The sequence below is a fragment of the Ophidiomyces ophidiicola genome, assembly GCF_022830035.1.
Source record: "Ophidiomyces ophidiicola strain CBS 122913 chromosome Unknown scaffold_28, whole genome shotgun sequence".
Lineage (NCBI taxonomy): Eukaryota > Fungi > Ascomycota > Eurotiomycetes > Onygenales > Onygenaceae > Ophidiomyces > Ophidiomyces ophidiicola.
In genome coordinates, this window is record NW_026054668.1 from 187,308 (window position 1) to 206,175 (window position 18,868).

At 53.6% G+C, this 18,868-nt stretch overlaps 5 protein-coding genes across 5 annotated transcripts; 3 read left to right on the top strand and 2 right to left on the bottom strand.

The window, feature by feature from the left end:
• Nucleotides 1-910: 910 nt before the first annotated feature.
• On the top strand, nt 911-4,984 carry LOZ57_005513 (uncharacterized protein; the record flags this gene model as incomplete). The annotated part of the gene is made up of 8 exons (XM_049254542.1): nt 911-1,489; nt 1,547-1,725; nt 1,784-2,419; nt 2,768-2,870; nt 2,929-3,506; nt 3,560-3,939; nt 3,991-4,235; nt 4,292-4,984. The coding sequence occupies 8 exons, from the start codon at nt 911-913 to the stop codon at nt 4,982-4,984; spliced, it is 3,393 nt and encodes a 1,130-aa protein (XP_049106521.1).
• A 3,051-nt stretch (nt 4,985-8,035) lies between these two features.
• GUF1 (Translation factor guf1 mitochondrial) lies at nt 8,036-10,087 on the bottom strand (the record flags this gene model as incomplete). Its single annotated transcript, XM_049254543.1, has 2 exons — nt 8,036-9,299; nt 9,360-10,087. The coding sequence occupies 2 exons, from the start codon at nt 10,085-10,087 to the stop codon at nt 8,036-8,038; spliced, it is 1,992 nt and encodes a 663-aa protein (XP_049106522.1).
• A 212-nt stretch (nt 10,088-10,299) lies between these two features.
• Nucleotides 10,300-11,399, top strand: MAD2 (Mitotic spindle checkpoint component mad2; the record flags this gene model as incomplete). Its single annotated transcript, XM_049254544.1, has 9 exons — nt 10,300-10,348; nt 10,405-10,430; nt 10,482-10,507; nt 10,560-10,598; nt 10,648-10,676; nt 10,730-10,875; nt 10,929-10,999; nt 11,050-11,322; nt 11,387-11,399. 9 exons carry the CDS (start codon nt 10,300-10,302, stop codon nt 11,397-11,399), a joined length of 672 nt encoding a protein of 223 aa, XP_049106523.1.
• Nucleotides 11,400-11,746: 347 nt separating this feature from the next.
• Nucleotides 11,747-16,211, top strand: RPO31 (DNA-directed RNA polymerase III subunit C1 (rpo31); the record flags this gene model as incomplete). Its single annotated transcript, XM_049254545.1, has 3 exons — nt 11,747-11,841; nt 11,914-12,175; nt 12,231-16,211. The coding sequence occupies 3 exons, from the start codon at nt 11,747-11,749 to the stop codon at nt 16,209-16,211; spliced, it is 4,338 nt and encodes a 1,445-aa protein (XP_049106524.1).
• Nucleotides 16,212-16,529: 318 nt separating this feature from the next.
• LOZ57_005517 (uncharacterized protein) lies at nt 16,530-18,173 on the bottom strand (the record flags this gene model as incomplete). The annotated part of the gene is made up of 1 exon (XM_049254546.1): nt 16,530-18,173. The coding sequence occupies one exon, from the start codon at nt 18,171-18,173 to the stop codon at nt 16,530-16,532; it is 1,644 nt and encodes a 547-aa protein (XP_049106525.1).
• Between the last annotated feature and the right edge of the window lie 695 nt (nt 18,174-18,868).

Below are 18,868 nucleotides of genomic sequence, written 5' to 3' on the forward strand. Positions count from 1 at the left end.
CTTCTGTTGCCTCAAACTCAGTGTAAAACAACGTTGGCTATGGTGTCAATTTGAGCCTGCGTTTACCTCCTTCACGCCCTGTAGGACACCGTCGCCCTCTCGAGAAGCGCACGCTGGATCAGGCCTAGAAAGTGGGTAGAAACGTCTGGCGGATAATAATCTGAGCTCAGTTAAGTTGGGGCGCCTCAACAACTCAAGGAGAACGGGGAAGCTGGGCTTCATTATTTGGATTGTACGCAGGTCTATGATCTCCGGCAGCTGCATTAACGGGTTGACCAACAGCTCCTGAGAAGACCTTTTTTTCTAAGAGAGAACCTTGTATTACTGCTCCTGAGGAAAGGTACTATCTGAAATCTGAAGCTCAAGCCTCTCTCATTAAGCACGACCAGCAACATCAGGGCGAGGTCGACGTCAGCAGCCAGGCCCACACATTCTGGGCGGGTTTTTAAGGGGGAAAACCGGGTTTGTTTGGGCTGTGTGCCGCCAGCCACAATCGACCATCATTGTGAAACGCCGACCTTACCAGGTCTTATCAAAGGGATTAATGTGCCTCTGACCAAAATTCAGGGTGTCTCTCTCTGCTACTCTAAGTCGTCACATCCTGCAGTTTTATTCGTGTGATTGTTCTGCACGTCGGGTTCAGAGAGGCAGATTGCTTGGTCCGAATTGCTAGGGTGTCGCCCGCCCACCACTAAGCCCACACCCAGCCGGCTTTCACAGCCAGTCAGAGCGGCGCGACGGGCAGGGGGAACAACGTTTTTGCACTGCCGAGCTAAAGCTTAGCCGCTAGACTGCATCTGGCTAGTCCTGATAGCTTACACCCCCGGCCCATTGTTTTCCCGCTGCATTTCTCACGTGACTACATCCAACCCAAAGCGGTCTGCAGCGCTGGTGACGCTCCTCAGGCAGCATGGACGCTGCGGCAGACCCCAACCCCCCGCCCTCCACCGATCCCGCCCCGGCATCCTTTTCTAACGAGTACTGGAACGGTATTTCCTCGCTCTATCCGTCCGCACCATCGCACGAAGAGCCCTTTGGCATTGGGTGGGACCACCCTGTCTTCCAGACCCCCCAGGCTCAGTCTTCAGACCTGTATACTCACCCCCAACAAACATGGCACCAATCTCCACTACAGCACACCGTTCTCCCCGAGCCACACCAAGTCTTTGACCTCCCAAATCAGTACCAGATTGCGTTTCAACAGCAACAGCAGTCCCAGCAGCAGCCATCGTCTCAGCACCAACCACAGCAGCAGGCCGCTCCACAGCCTCGGCAGCAACAACCACCCATTGTTACCTATGATTCCTCGCAGCACACCCCCGCTTACCCGGCGTACCCGTTCGACAACTCCTACTATAGTCCCCTGCCGCCTGCCAGCTATGCCCCGCAAGCATCAGTGGATTTACAGAGAACGGCACTTAGGCCTGGTGGATCATCGGAAAATCAGCAACCCACCTACTCAAATACTGCCATTCAACAAAACATTCAAGTGAGATCCTCATTTTATAGCCCTTCCTCTTCAAAATGTGGACTAACATCTATTCAGCCACGGCCAGGTCCATATCCTAACGAATATACACCTCACCCTACCCATGCGAACTATCACAATACGATTGATCCTCAATTCCTTACGGCATCGCGGCACTCGCTAATACCACCGGAACAGACACAACGAAACATCTTCGTTGTAAATCCTGCAGACCTTGAGAGGCCCAGCGCGGTTCGGTCAGTTACGCTTCGGTAACCCCGAATTTTATCTGCACACTTCTAATGTTGGGAATAGGAATTTCCAAATTAAGGCGGAATATTCAAAACCGGCTCTTCTCCCAGCCCCAAGTCAAAATCTCACACAAATCAAACAGGTCAAAAATGGCAAGCATTGCACCATTCTGCGAAAGACTGCCCACCGTTCTAACCTTCATTTTGTAGCTCCGGCGATTTCCAAAGTTGAAAGACCTCTCCAGCCACGTCTGAAGAAGGAGTCTCCTGTGAGAACAAAGCCCTTGGCGAAAAATGATCCCGCTCGGACACCCAGAAAACAGGGCCAGCCTCTATCAGATAGTAGCGACAGCTCTGGGTCGGAGTTGGATGAGCCCCCAGAGGCATCTCCGCTTCCACCATCGAGGCCCACGGATCCAGATGGTAACATTAAATATGATGCTATGAAAATTGTTTGGTTCCCAAGAAATCGGCATCCTTCTGCCCCAGCAGTTAGGAATGCGATGGTATTATTCTCAGATTTAGTTAAGGGCGTACGGGATGTTTGGAAGTCTCGGAGCGAAGCCCTCAAAGCGGCAGAAAATCAGGGCCAGGAAGATAAAATACCAGCAATCAAGCGGGAAGTAATCATGCAGCGGCGATATTTGGACATAATAATTAATATAGCCCTCAGTCATGGGCACCCTGCGTATATTCAAAGGTATGTAGAAACAATTAGTATTCCTTTTTCTACAGCTGGCTAGTGGCTTCCCTATATTCCCTACCTACTCCCACATCGTTTAATACGGAATGGAGAGAGGCGTTTATATATCATGAAAATGCCTTTGGGGATTTCCTTGAATGAGCTGAAAGCTCCATGGTATTGGGGAATTACTGAGAAGTATACTCGTGGGTCAAGAAGTTTGACCACAAGACTGGAGTACAAGCCGCATGATGATATGCCCGACTCTTTTTTTCGGATGCCCAGCTGTTGTTTTTGCGGTCTTTATGTTCTTTACCGCCAATCCAACGGTAGGCGAGATTTTAATGCTAATTGTTGAATGTCTAGATTCGGTGAACACCCTATTACCGTGTCCGCTTTTTATTCATTTCTTTTAGATAGACACACTGCTGCAGATAGTGATGGTCCTCTAACCGTAAATATACTAAAGGTATTTAAAAACTCACACATAAGGAATAATAAGCTTCGCTTACCCATAACCTATCTAGCTAATGAGCAAATTTACCACCATGGACCAAGCTACTCTCGAAAAGACGAAGAACGACAAAATTCTGACCCGCTTTGTCAAAAAAGGGGGCGACACCATCAAGAAACTTGCCCAAATTGTACTCGACAATGCAGCTCTTGCAGCGAAAACTAAAACTGAATCGTCAAAACCATCGTCAAAGGAAACCACACCTCAATTGGTGATTAAAAAAGAAGCTGTTGAAACGTCTGATAATCCATATGTTCTAATCCGCAATGCTCTTCCACAAAACAGCAAGAAAAGGCCACGAGAGCTTGAGGAGAAAAGCGCCCAAACACCGAAGCGCGTGGTTTCTCCCCCGAACGTTAAAAATTCTCAGACGTCCCTACCAGCTAATCTCGGCGTTTCGCAACGAAGTGTTGGTCCTGCTAATGACAGTAGAGCTGTGCCTCTTGCCCCCACCACAAAACCCAAGGCGAATATTGTTACCCCTAAACCGACCCCCAGTTTATTTTCTAGCCTAATGTCTGCCTCAAAAAAGCCCGGGACTTCAAATGCGGCACGTGCTGCCGCTGCCGCGGCAGCCAAAGAAAAATCTAAGTATGCTGTGCTTTCAAATTTGTCATCCATAGCATCATACTGATGGTATCTAGGGTGGAACAAGAAACCCCACGGGCACCGCCTCGGCCAATGTTCTCTTTCTCGGAAACTTTAGCCGACCTCAGCAAGCCTAAACCGGTCGTTTCGACGAAACCGGTCGAAGAGCGGCCCCCAGAAACAGAGGAAGAAAGAAAGAAAAGATTAAAAAAGGAGGAACGCCGGAAACTGAGGGTGTCCTGGAAACCAGATGACAGCCTTGTCGAAATTCGCTTATTCACGCACGACCCAGAAGAAGATATTGGCCGCGATGATAGCGCCCGACGTGATGTGAGTGATTTGGCTGGTGAAGGCAGAACTCTTAAAATGCATCGGGGCCTAGACGATTTAGACGACGATGACGAAGATGATATGTTACCTTACAACTGCCCATTTGGTATGTCAACCCTCACTCGCCATCTAGCTGTCAGATCTAACCCTATCCAAGAAATCGATTTTGCCATGCTTGAACCCGATTGCCGCGAAAGGAATTTCTTCAAAACTGGTGGCCGAAGTGCACCGGCTAGCGCGACGAAGGAACAACAAGACCAGAGAGAAGCTAGCACCTTAAGTGTATTCTACACCTCTCCGGATGATATTCCATGCTCCCCAAAAGAGCCTCCAGGCTTAGATAAAGAAGAAGAGACTTACGAGCCCGAGGACGACTTTGGGCAGCCCAACGACCAAGTTAAGGTATATATTCTAGTGTATTCATTCTCGCCCTAGTACTCACCAATTATTTTCTGTAGGCCCGATCTGCAAAGTACTTCGCCGCGATGGCTGGTATCACCATGAAGACATCACCCGTTACAACACAGCCAGGACGACAGGCACCCACGGCAGCACCAGGTTTAACGCATCCCCAAACTGCCGCGCAAATGGATATTTCCACTTTACTCAAGGTCTTGCAAGGCAACCAGGTGCCACAACAGCAACACCAGCCACAACCACAATCCAACATGTCTGATCTTGAAAAGATTTTCGATAAGTTTCGCGATCCCAATCAACCTCCCACGAGACAAACTGGCCAACTACCTCCATCGATGCCAGCTCCCTCGGCTCAGGGGCTTGATTGGCAAAAGCTACTCAACGTGATGAATCTTCAGCAACAAATGCAGCCCTCTGTGTTCTCTCAGGCGCAACCTTCCCAGGGACCTGATCTCGCTGCAGTTCTTGCTCAGCTATCCACACCCGCTAGTAGCCAGCAGGGACAACAGCAGCAGCAGCACCAACCACAACAAATATCAAACCAACAATCAGCGACAAGCCAGCAATGTTCGACTCCGTATGAGAACCCAGAACGCAAGCGATATCGCGAGAGTGGTATTAGGCCAGATGCTGAAACCAACACCGGGCAGGGTAAACGTTTCAAGGCAAACGGCGAACCAGTCGGGTCCAAAAGGCATGGAAGACGTTCTCGAAAGTTCTCCCGCCGTCACTAAGCAATAATGCCTCATTCTTGAATGACAATATAACACCTTAGCTATTGTAAAAGGGCAGTAGTACGGCATCACACTATTCTCTACTGTTGTTTCATTGAATGCTCGTTTCCCCCCCCGAATTCCATGTGATTCTATACCCCTCGTTTCCTGCATATTTGGCGTCTAATAATCGGCTGGGTAGGAGCGCGGCCACTTCTCGGGGGGCGGCAATCCCGGGAGTCTCTTCGACTTTGTATTTTACCTATATCTGGTTGCTATTTCCTTTTTTTTTTTTTTTTTTTTCTTTGCGATGTGACTCGAGCATACATATCCTTCTGCAGCAACCGGCTTCATGTTGGCGTTCTATGATTCTCCCTTGGTTGCACATATCGGCAAAGCCTACCCCGTAAAGCATGTTTTCTAAGTATCTGTTAATGTATGTACTCTACAACCAGACCCGCCTAGCTTTATTTGTATCTCCATGTCGCTCCCTTCGCTTGCTGTTCTGCTCTTGCTAGTTGCTGCCACAATCCTACGAAGTAAAACCCAGCCTTTGTTATGTGACTACGGAGGAGTGATATGATTAAATGAACCCCTCGCCCCCATAAATATCACCCGTAGCACTCATAGGCGCCCATGTCTCCAGCCCTATGAGGCGTGGGCATGATGTTTAACAGGCAATATGGAGCTTAGTGAAACTGGTAGGTGGCCATCCTTTGGTCAACCGGCACACGAGAGACCTTATAGACTTGCAGGAATAGTTACCTGCCATGGAAAAACTCAGCATTCTTTCTGGCACCGGTTCGATGTCTTATTTTTGGGGGCTATCCGGCTCGGATTTCTTTGCGAAGAGTCGAAACTATGGAGAGTACCCTGAAACATCAGCGAGAAACCAAAGAAAAAAATAAGGGAGAGGACTGTACCTTTCGAGGGTTTTTCCGTGCCTGGTGTCTTGTTTTAAGATTCCTCAGCTTTTGCTTTAGCCAGGGCCTCCTCCAGTTGCCTGTCATTTTCTTCCATGTGCTTTTCAGAATCTTCTGGGTATATTGTGGAATGTGTCAACCGACTTCACCATGCAGCCAAAAAGGTGAACATCTTATTAGGTGTAGGCTGTCGGTTCTGTTGTCTTTTCCCACAGAATGCAGTACCCCGTCGGAATCGAAAGAAGAACCCAGGGTCCGCCAGCTAAGAATGGACGACCACAATGATTGTGTTTAGCCAAATGACTCGGAATACTCCGTAGTTACGAAGGGAGAGATCCACTTGATAGTTAACTAAATTTGCATCAACGCCTTGCTGAGATGTAAGAACTCTTAAGCGCTGAATCTTTTACTTATATTCACAACCAACCCAGGTGCTTAAGGGTTCTCCTTGATACCAAAGTGCATCGATTTTTGTATATATAAGGGGTCGTGGAGGCCTCCATCCCTTGCAAAGTGAAGACGTTCAGAATATCCTTATCCCCTCCAACTCTCTTCATCTACCCCCAAAAAATATGGCAGACTGTCAAGAGTATTTTGTGAATGCATATAACACCATCTACAGTGGTGCTCACTACACAAACCTTGCAATGTTGGCGTAAATGGCGGGGAAAAAAAACCATCCCCATGGCACACCTGACAACCCGGAACTTATCTGAAAAGAACCCATACAAAATCCAGGGCTTCTAAACAGGCTTCCTCCAAGACTTATCAATGATGAGATCAATAACCCATCTACATTTGAAACTTTATGGAGCGGGAGGATGGGTCTTTGCACTTCATTTGGCATAACAGTTACTCAGAACATAAAAGCTCATTTTCCTGAAGAAGTTGGCTTTCAACTGTTTTATGTCTAAATGTACAGGCTTTCTCAATGCCGTAAGACTGATGTCACAGTTGACCAAACTGCTCATACCATCTTGTTAATCCCCAACAATGGGTCTTTCAAATTATTAACTCCTACGGGCGGGTGAATCTCTTGAACGGGCTAGAAGGATAGGCAAGGTTCCGCGTAACTACTCCGTAATGCGGAGTATAATGCCAAAATTGCTCACATCCTGGACCGTATCCACGGACAGGAGCTTGACGCCATGACTGAGTCAACGCTTTGCTGACCGATGGAAGAAAAGCTGTGCATTTTCACGGACACTCAGCAGCTAGACACCTAAATTTTGAGGTCTATCAATGCCTTGAGAGTCGGTTTCCGTCACAATGGCGATACAGACTACCCCCAAAATATCAGCTGAAAAACTAACGGAGAAAATAAGAGGGCCGTACTTTTAGAGGGGGTTTCTGTGCCTTGTGTCTGTCTTGTCTTGAGACTTCCCAGATTGCATTCTAGCAGCTATCTCATCAATTTCTTGAGTTTTTGTCGCATCGTCACCGCGAAATTTTCCAGGTCTATGCTCTGCCGACGGAGGTCCTCCTCCTGCAGTTGGTCGAGCCAGGCCATCGCCTCTTCCGCCAGCATGATTTTGGGTGAGGTCTCCGGCAGCTTCCAGAAATCTATCAATAGTATCAGCAATCCGAAGTACTCCGTAAGCAGGGAAGAGATGTGGATGTGCGAACTAACCCACTTTTTGTCCACCGGTGCGGTGACGCATCATTCTTTCTTCCCTGGATAACATCATAACGCAATTGAAATAATGTAGAGTATGACAACAAACAATGATGGTGTCGGCGAATGAACAGTTCTTGTGCCACGAGAGAAAAATTTAATAAACCGAAGGCAGGATAGATTTTGGGTGGTTGAAATAGTTGGTATATCGCCGCTGGTACAGAGTTGCATAATTAGCTAATTTTAATATTGGGGTGAGACTTATAAAGGTATGACTCACTCCTTCGTGTGATCAACATAGTGCGTTTTAACTGGCCACCCAGTGCCTGGAAAGAGAAAGCGAACCATTTTAGAAAACGTCTGTCAAGATTGTATATATAAATGTGTACATCCATTATGCTCCAGGGTGTTGATACAGAAGAAAAAACAGCGGAATAGCTGCTAGGGTCTAGGTCATATTAGGTGTAGGCCCAGTGATATTGAATACACCTGATATATCGCAGCAAGGCATTTTGGAGTGTACGTTCCAACTCATTATTTGGACAGAAAGGCCTGGAACGCCTTGTGTTCGATGACCACATTTCCCACTGCCTGAAGTTTCTTCCTCCCTTCCTTCTGCTTCTCCAAAAGTTTGCGGCGACGCGTAACATCACTGGCATGAAGTTTCGCTAGAACGTCCTTGCGGTATGGTTTGATGCTCTCTCTTGCCACGATTTTGTTTCCCACCGCTGCCTGGATGACAACTTCGAACATTTGCCGGTCGACATGCTCTTTGAACTTGCCAACCCATTGCCGGCCTAGCCTGGAAACTTGGCTGGTATGAACAACACGCGATACTGCATCTACCGGAACTTTGTTGACCATTAGCTTCAGCTTGACGATGTTGCTCTTTCGCCAGCCAGATTCCTCATAGTCCAAACTTGCATAGCCCTTTGTCAGCCCTTTGAGTTTACCGAAGAAGTCGTCCACAAGCTGTGCGAGCGGTAGCTCATATTTGAGGATGACTTGTGTCGCTGTAAAGAATTCAAGGCTAATTTGCTCTCCGCGGTTGCCTTCGCAAAGCTCAATAACTTTGCCGAGATACTCGTGTGGGAAGGTCAACGTCGTAAGGACGTAGGGTTCTTGAAATTCTTCTACTTTCATTCGTGCGGAGTCATCATCAGGAAATTCTGCCGGATTAGTGATGGTGGCTTCTTCTCCGCTCTTCCATAGTATCTTACAAGGAACATTAGGAGGCGTGATGATGATGTTAGCCCCATGCTCCTGCTGGAGGCGATCCTGGAAAACCGAGCAATGCAAGGTTCCCAAAAAACCGAGCCGAAAGCCCGCACCCAAGGCTTCGGATGACTCCTTTTTTACTGTAATGCTGCGGTCATTCAACAACAGCTGATTAATGCTTTCTTCTAAATGAGAAAAGTCATCAGCATTCACTGGGTATGCGGCAACAAAAACCATCGCCTTCGGTTCTTCAAAGCCGGGAAGAGCTTCGACAAGTTTCTCACAGCCCGCCTTTGTGAATGTATCGCCAATTTTAGCCTCCTTGCTTTGCTTCATGCCAGGGTTAAAATATACGTAGCCAACCTGGCCAGCTCGTATCACTGTTTGGGAAGTTTGATTGGGGTACATGATGCCAACATCGCCTACGATATATTTCTTTCCTGTAGCGAAAGACACCAGTTGATCACCTGGTCGTATTTCACCATCGAAGACACGAACAAGAAGAATGACTCCTTTGTACGTATCATACCATGAATCAACAAGAAGAACTCGCAAAGGCTTTGATAAATCGCCGGTAGGGCTAGAATACCGTGTTAATACAAACATTAGACCGTCACCCGTCTTAGTTGGTAGAACTCACGCTGGAATTTGCTCAACTATTGTAGGTAAGAGTTTGTGCACATTCAAGCCCGTCTTTGCTGAAACAAGAACAGCTTTGTCCGTGTCCAATTCAAAGGTTGTTTTCATTTGGTCCAACGCGCGCTCCGGGTCGGCGGACGGAAGGTCTACCTTATTGATGACCGGCACCAGCTCCAGTCCCTGCGCGAATGCAAGATAAAAATTCGCCACGGTTTGGGCTTGGACACCTTGACTGGCGTCTACAAGCAACAAAGCCCCTCCGCAACTCGCATAGCTTCGAGACACTTCAGCACGAAAATCGACATGGCCTGGCGTATCGACTAGGTGGAGCAAATAGTCACGACCCTGGTGGTTATAGAGCATAGTGCAGGTCTGCGCCTTTACAGTAATACCACGTTCCCGCTCCACGTCTAACTTGTCGAGCACCTGTTTGTTTGCGCCTGGCTCAATGGTTCCTGTTAATTCCAGGAGGCGATCCGAAAGTGTGCTTTTGCCATGATCAACGTGAGCAACTATACAGAAGTTGCGATATCGGTCAATCGGTATAGCTGATATGCGCAGTTCGAGATCTGAGGGCGGTTTGGTCGCGGCGGCTGCGGCTCGACTAACACAGTTGCTAAAGACGCGAAAATGCTTGGGACAGTATTCGACAAGCAAGGGAGGATATCGAGAGGAAGGTCTCCTCAATGCCGTGGTCAGCCATCTGACCGACTGCCGACATGCTTGCATCGGGTAAGCAGCATTGAAGCTTGGAAAGATGACATGTCGTCGCTGTCTTAATTTTTTTGACGTTTTGAAGATTTCCCGGCGACACGTGATAGCTAGTTAGTTGGCTTTTATCGCCGATTATCCCCGGAGCGACGCTAACGTCAACAAGAATAAACAAACAGGTAAACGAGGTCAGTAAACCACTCAGAGAGGCATCATCGACAGAAAAAATGATGGCCGCAGAAAAGGAGAAAAGCAAGGTGCACCGACTGTCGCTAAAAGGTGGAATCTACGCTTGCCCTTCTCTTCTTCTGTGTTAACTAACGGCGTGTGATTAGGGTCTGCGAAGCTTGTTGCGGAATTTGTGAGTATAATATAGAATTCCGGTTTTTGAAACCTAGCTAATTCCGGGTAGTTTGAATACTCTATTCATTCTATCTTGTACGAAACGTGCTTTCTACTTTTAATAGGAATGATTACTGACAAGTGAAAGGTTTCAACGGGGAGTTTACCCCGCAGATGATTTTACAGCGTAAGAAACATCCGGAAATTTGTGTCAATAATGCTAAGCTATTATAAAGAGTTAAGAAGTATGGCCTTAACATGCTTGGTATGCCAAAACCTCTTTTCATCTGACTTGGCCGCTGTTAACACGCTACCCAGTATCGGCCGACGACCAAGTTAAGGCGTATATCAAGAAAATCATGTCGCAATTAAACAAATGGATGCTGGGCGGGAAGATATCGAAGCTTGTCATTGTGATCACCGACAAAGAAACCGGGGAACATGTTGAGAGATGGCAATTTGATGTATTGTTCTCCGAGCTAGACACAAGTCGTGCTCAATTGCTGATCGTGAGCAGGTTGAAATTTTCAAATCTTCTCGAACGAAACCTTCTCAAAAAGTCACCGGGAATGAGAACTCCTCGCCAAAGTAAGCCTGTGTTTCCCTCCGAAAGTATGTTCTTCTACTGATGTCCACAGTGACGTGGGTGCCGCAGCAACAATCGAAAAGACCGAGAAACAGATACAAGAAGAGATACAGGCAATTTTCCGCCAGATCACAGCATCTGTAACCTTCCTTCCCATGCTAGATGGAAATTGCACGTTCAACGTGCTTGTCTACGCCGATGCGGATTCCGAAGTCCCCCTAGAATGGGGAGACAGTGACGCCAAAGAAATAAAAAACGGAGAGAAAGTACAGCTGAGAAGCTTCAGCACTAATAGCCATAGGGTTGATACGATGGTAAGCTATAGGTACGTGTGTCGATTTAGCTAAACGGAATTTGATAAGTATTAGTTATCAACTGACACGTTTTAGATTGGCTGAATGAGGAATGGTAAGGAATATGGATAGGCGTTGAGTGGAGTTTCAGATACTGTTATGATACCTATTAATTTGTTTATATCTACTATTGCTGTGCAATTTGATCCTGACCTTTCCATTGTGTATGCCATCAGCGCGACAATAGCCACTCGTATATGAAACTACTTTCAGCCTCGCAGGGTTTGCGCGAACTGCAGAATAAGGTTCAATCACGTGCCGAGCCTCTCTGAGCAGTCTGTTAGTCATCCATCGAAGCCCCCACCACGTGATCTTTTTTATTTGCGATAAGCTGTGCGGTCATCGAGCGACAGCGACGTCGAATGCAGTGGTTCACATCCACGGCTATTTTCCAGAATGCAGGTGGCCGATCCTGTATCAGTGGACCCTGGAAAGGCCCAGGTCATTGACCGGGTGCCCAAAGTCATCAAAGAAATAACTTTCGGCGTCCTGTAAGCTCCAGATCTGAACCAAGGGCAAAAAGCAGCCGCCAGTTGGGACCGTGTTACTGACCCCTCGAGCAGGTCGAGCCAGGATATCATCAGCCAGGCACATGTTGAGGTGTCCGACCGCAAATTGTTTGATCTCGACAACGACCGCATCGTCGCCCGCCATGGCCCGCTCGACAGCCGCATGGGCATCTCGAGCAAGTCCGGAACGTGCGAGACCTGCGGCAGCTCACTGCAGGAATGCAATGGCCATTTTGGCTACGTCAAGTTGGTCCTACCAGCTTTTCACGTAGGCTATTTCAAGCGTGTGATCGGGATACTGCAGGAGATATGCAAGGTTTGGCTATCGTACATCGCTGTCTAGCTCCATACTGACCGCAAGCTTCTTGTAGGACTGCTCTCGAATCCTACTGCCAGAACCGGAGAGACGAAGCTTTCTCAAAGAAATGCGCCGCCCGGCTATCGATAACCTCCGACGCGTCCAGATCAACAAGCGCATAAACGAGCGGTGCCGCAAAACCCGCGTCTGCTACACCTGCAACGCAGTCAATGGCGTAGTCAAGAAAACCGGCACCAGTGCCTTGAAGATTACGCACGAGAGATTCCGAGCCTTCAACGCTTCTGCGTCCACTAAAAAAGTCCCACCCCCGAGCAAAGTCATTTTCGACCAGTCCTTCGATGAAGCCAAGAAGTCCATTCCAGATATTGAGAAGAATTTCAAAAAGGCCCACGATGACCTCAACCCCCTGCGAGTGCTGAAACTCTTCCGCCGTATCTCCAACGAAGACTGCGAGCTCCTCGGCCTGAACCCGAAAGAAGTGCGGCCGGAGAATTTTCTGTGGCAGTTCATACCCGCCCCACCTGTCTCGATTCGACCGTCAGTTGGTCAAGAAGGAGCTAGCACGGAAGATGACCTTACGGCTAAGCTGGGTGACATTGTGCATAGTAATATTAATCTCAAGAACGCGATGAACAAGGGCGCTCCGATTCAAACTATTATGGAATGCTGGGACTACATGCAATTGCAGATCGCAGTCTATATCAACAGCGACGTGCCCGGACTGCAAAAGGCTGACTTTGGAAAAGCCATCCGTGGCGTCTGCCAGCGGCTAAAAGGAAAGCAGGGAAGATTCCGAGGAAATTTGTCCGGAAAGCGAGTTGATTTCTCGGGGCGAACGGTGATTTCACCCGACCCAAATCTAAGAATTGACGAAGTCGCGGTGCCGCAGCTCGTCGCTATGAACATGACATACCCGGAGAGGGTGACCAAATACAACAAAGAAAAACTACGCGGACGGGTACGCAACGGCACCAAGACGTGGCCGGGAGCAAATTATATCTCGAAAAGAGGCACGTCGTTGAAGGTGTTCCTGAAATACGGCAATCTCAGACTCATGGCGGACCAACTGGAAGAAGGGGATGTAGTCGAAAGACATCTGGAAGACGGCGATATCGTACTGTTCAACCGCCAGCCGTCTCTACACAAACTCAGTATTCTCTCCCATTTTGTCAAAGTCCGACCGCACCGGACGTTCCGGCTGAACGAGTGCGTGTGCAATCCGTACAACGCGGATTTCGATGGCGACGAGATGAACCTCCACGTGCCCCAGACGGAGGAAGCGCGCGCCGAAGCGATGGAGCTGATGGGGGTGAAGAACAACCTGGCGACGCCGAAGAACGGCGAGCCGATCATCGCGGCGATCCAGGATTTCATCACGGCGGCGTTCCTGCTGAGCAGCAAGGACAACTTCTTCGACCGCAAGACGTTTACGCAGATCTGTCTGTACATGCTGCACTCGGAGACACGGTTCGACCTGCCGCCGCCGACGGTGCTGAAGCCGCAAATGCTGTGGACGGGGAAGCAGGTGTTCAACGTGCTGATGCGGCCCAACCGCGACAGCCCCGTGCTGGTGAACCTGGACGCGGCGTGCCGGGCGTACAAGTACATCCAAGGCCAGGCGCCGGACCTGGACGCGAATGACGGGTGGCTGTGCATCCGCAACTCGGAGATCATGTGCGGGGTGGCGGACAAGTCGACGATCGGGTCGGGCAAGAAAGACAACATCATCTTCGTGGTGCAGCGCGACTTCGGGCCGGCGGCGGCGGCGGAGGTGATGAACCGGCTGTCGCGGCTGTCGGCGCGATGGCTGACGAACCTGGGATTCTCGGTGGGCATCACGGACGTGTACCCGGTCAACAACCTGGTGCAGCTGAAGCAGCGGCTGGTGGACGGGGCGTTCGCGGAGTCGGCGGCGCTGATCGAGAAGCTGAAAGCGGACAACTTCGTCAACGCCAGCGGAGGCGACGAGCGGCAGAACACGGAGAACAGCATCACGGGGCTGCTGAACAAGGTGCGGCAGCAAGCAGGCGAGTTCTGTATCGCGGAGCTGAGCAAGCACAACGCGCCGCTGGTGATGGCGACGTCGGGGTCGAAGGGATCGAGCATCAACGTGTCGCAGATGGTGGCGCTGGTGGGCCAGCAGACGATCGAGGAGCGGCGGGTGTCGTACGGGTTCCAGGACCGCACGCTGCCGCATTTTGCACGGCGGTCGCAGCACCCGCTGGCGAAGGGGTTTGTGCAGAACAGCTTCTTCTCGGGGCTGTCGCCGACGGAGTTCTTCTTCCACGCAATGTCGGGGCGCGAGGGGCTGATCGACACGGCGGTGAAGACGGCAGAGACGGGCTACATGTCGCGGCGGCTGATGAAGTCGCTGGAGGACCTGTCGACGCGGTACGACGGCACGGTGCGCAGCTCGACGGCGGACGTGGTGCAGTTCCAGTACGGCGACGACCAGTTAGAGCCGGTGGCGATGGAGGGCGTGGCGACGCCGGTGCACTTCGAGCGCACGTTCACGGCGGCAGAGACCACGCTGTACGACGCGGCGGAACGCGGGCTGGGGGCGGCGGAGATCGAGGCGCTGTGCGAGCAGCTGCTGGCGCCAGAACGGGCGCAGCTGGCACGCGTCGACCTGCTGGGGCGGCCGCTGGCGTACGATGATGCGACGGCCGGCGGCGTTGACCAGCGCGAGAGCGAGCGGGCGTTCCTGGCGGCGATTGCGGCGTTTGTGCGCGGCAAGGCGGCGCGGCTGGAGGCGGGTGGCGCCAGTGCAAGCGCAGCCGCAGACGCAGACGCGATGGCGCGCGCGCACACGGCGCGGCTGCCGGCGCGCACGCTCACGGCGTTTGTGCGGGCGTGTCTGCACAAGTACCGGCGGGCGCGCGTCGAGCCGGGCCACGCGGTGGGCGCGGTGGGCGCGCAGTCGATCGGCGAGCCGGGCACGCAGATGACGCTCAAGACGTTCCACTTCGCGGGCGTGGCGGGCATGGGCATCACGCAGGGCGTGCCGCGCATCAAGGAGATCATCAACGCGTCGCGGGCGATCAGCACGCCGATAGTGACGTGTGCGCTGGTGGAGGCGCGCGACGTGCGGGCGGCGCAGATCGTCAAGGGCCGCATCGAGCGCACGTGCCTGGGCGACGTGGCGCGCTACATCGAGGAGGACTGGACGGGCGACGCGGCGTTCCTCAACGTCAAGATCGACTTCGCAACGATCCACGCGCTGCGGCTGGAGCTGACGATGGCGGACGTGGTGGCGGCCATCCGGCGGCACCGGCTGTTCCGCGCGCGCGACCTGCGCATCCGGGCGTTTCGGGCGCACGTTCACGTGTTCGTGGACCAGGCGGCGGGCGGGTCGGCGGCGGCCGCGGCGGCGGTGCTGAGCAAGTCGGAGCAGAAGCTGACGGGCACAGACCCGTACTTCCGGCTGAAGCACCTGAAGCGCGTGCTGCCGACGATCGCGGTGCTGGGCCACGCGGGCTGCCGGCGCGCGGTGCTGCACGCGGACGCAAACAGTGGGCTGCACACGCTGCTGGTGGAAGGGCAGGGCCTGCGGGCGTGCATGACGACGGACGGGGTGGACGGGGCGCGCACGCGCACCAACGACGTGATGGAGACGCGGGCGGTGCTGGGGATCGAGGCGGCGCGCACGACGATTGCGCGCGAGATGACGGCGGTGATGGCGGAGATGGGCATTGACCCGCGGCACATGCAGCTGCTGGCGGACGTGATGACGGCCAAGGGCGACGTGCTGGGCATCACGCGGTTTGGGCTGGCCAAGATGCGCGACTCGGTGCTGCAGCTGGCCAGCTTCGAGAAGACGGCTGACCATCTGTTCGCGGCGGGCGGGGCGGGGCGTGCGGACCGTGTGGAGGGCGTGTCGGAGTGCATCATCGTCGGCAAGAGCGTGGCGCTGGGCACGGGCGCGCTGGAGGTCGTGCGCAGTCTCAACCTGGCCGCAAGCGACGTCGCGCGCCGCAAGACGGTGTTCGACGATGCGTGGGCGGCGGGGATGAGACGCGCAACAGGACGATGACGGGCGGGCACAACTACTAGCACGACACAGCTTGTTTTCTGGGAGTGGCCTAACCCCTAGACCCTAATGATGTAGAATAGGAATGTACGTACATAGACACATGGATACGGAGTACATGGACAATAATAATACAGACAAGCAGACTGGCCTGAAGGCCTTGCTTGCGGACTAAGCAACGCGCCAGGCATAGCGCTAGTGGCTGGGGTGAACTACAGGCGGGGCCAACCCTATTCGGGCGCAAGAGAGGGCTAGGGCTATGTTCTGTTTGGGCGGCCGGGGCCCTAAGCCCTAGCCCTAGCCCTAGCCCTGGCGCTAGCCCTAACCCTGGTCACTGGCTTCGGTCTGCTCGCCGCCCAGGTTGACGACGTCGAAGCCGGCGCCGTACTCAGCGGCCCAGTCGAAGCCGGCGTGGCGGTTCTCGCGGCCGAACGCGCGCACCAGGCGGTCGGCAGCGTCGCTGGGGCCGTGCACGGCGGGCTGGGCGTCGGCGGGCGACTTGGCGGTCGCGCCCTGGCCCCAGATGGCGTGGGTGGTCGGGTGGGTGAAGGTGGCGATGCGGCGGAAGGTCAGCGAGACGCGCTCGCCGCCGCACGCGCGCTCGGCGGGGGTCTTGACGTGCGGCGGGCGGCGGTCGGGGCGCACGGCGTGCTGCCAGGCGCGGTTGGTGGCCGGGCCCAGCACGAACACGGAGTTGTGCGGCAGCGGCACGCGCTGGGCGGGCGGCCGGCGGGCGTGCTCCCGGCCGGCGGCAGGCACGGGCTTTGGCCGCAGCACCAGCACGCGCTCGGCCCCCAGGCTGACGTTGGCGACGCTGGACCCGGGCGCGATGTCCAGCGTCTTGTCGGCGTGGTCGGCGATGGCGTCGGCGGGCGAGCGGTAGCGCTGCAGCAGCGCGTGGTTGACCGGGTGGCCCAGCACGCCCTCGACCACACGCGCGATGGCGGCCACGGCGGGCGAGAAGGGCTGCTGCACCGGCGGCAGCGCGTCGGCCGGGTGGCGGTACAGCGGCAGGCCGCCCGTAGCCGCGTCCGGCACGGCCTGCACCGCCACCAGCCGCGGCACGGGACCCGCGCGGTGCCGCATGGGCTGCCACGCCGTGTCTTGCCGCAGCGTCGCGAACGCCGCCGGGTCCAGCGCCAGCCCCGTGACCAGCCGCGAGTCGCCCGCGCCGTACGTCGTCGTAGTCGCGGTAGCCGCGGTACCCGCGGTAGCCGCGCGGGCGTCGTCGAGCCCTAGCCCGGCCAGCGCCTGCGCCAGGGCCTCCCCGTCGGCCGTCTGATCCTGGTCGTCATCATTATTATTATTCTCCTCCTCCTCCCGCATGATCTCCGCTGCCGGCACGCCCGCAATGCCCAGCAGCCCGTGCATGCGCGCCAGGGCGGCACGGTGCCGTGCGGGCGACGCAAACGCCAGGCAGTCGGCCACCAGCACCACCGCGAAGCCGTGCCGCGCTGCGTCCACCGCCGTTGCGTGCACCGACACGTGCGACAGCGCGCCTGCCAGGTACAGCGTCGTCACCAGCTGCGCCCGGCACGCCCGCAGCAGCGCCGGCGTCTGCAGCGCCGAGTAGTGTGTCTTGACGTGCACCGTGTCGCCCGCCGCAATCGCCGCTTGCACTGCTGGCACAAACTCGCCCGCCAGCGTGCACGGGGCCGCCAGCACCGCGTCATTGTTCCTGTCTCTCTCGTCTTTGGTGTCCTCATTCTCACTTGAACTCTCGCTCTCGCTCTCCTCCACGAGCAGCGCGCCCGCCGCCGGGTCGCAGGCCGCGCGCGGGCTCCCGAACGCCGTGCGCACCCACACCACCTGCACCGCCGCCCGCCGCAGCCGCGCCGCCAGCGCCACGCACCGCCCGACCACCGCGCTGTCCGCCTCGACAAAGTCCGCCTGCAGGTCCAGCACCACGAGCGCCGCCCGTGTCGCCACCGCCGGCGCCGCCGCCAGCAGCCCGGGCGGCAGCATCGTGCGTGTCTCTCGAGGTGTGTGTGTGTGTGTGTGTGTGCGTATAGATGGTCGTCCTGGTCGCCGGCCGTCGTGGTTGGTTGGTTGGCCAAACATGTTTCCCCAGAATCCCAGTTTTGCGTCGCTGCTGACTCATCGCCGCTTCGGGCCTAGTTAGCCGCCCGCCTGACCGGACCAATCGCTGCTGACCTAAGCCTCGCTACTCCGTAATTTTAAAGACAATCGGCCATTTCTGGATTCAAGATGCGTTGACGATTCGTTTTCTTATGATAATGCAGAGAATGTAACCCTACACAGATTTTAATTCAGCCTCAAATCCACTGTTTTCACGTTAACTCGTGTATAATATCCACAGATATTCCAAAAATGGCCGTATCGCCATTGAAGCCCGCACCAGGTGCTCAATCTTTCTTTTCTGGTCAGGTTGTCATGATTCTGTATAAAGCTACTGATTTCAGTCTTTGTAGTCTTCCATTTTGTTTGCCTTTAAACAGAACTGCTGACTGGAGATCTTCATGATATCTTGCCGAGATTTCTTCGACATGCATTCTTCAAGAGGTCTTAGTGTGCTTTGAGAATGATAGTACCAGGAGCAGTCCAAGCAGACGACGAGCCTAAAATAATTTAATCCCAAGTTATATATAACTGGTTTACAATCTTGATTTTGACAGGGAAGAGAACACGCAATCTCGCTA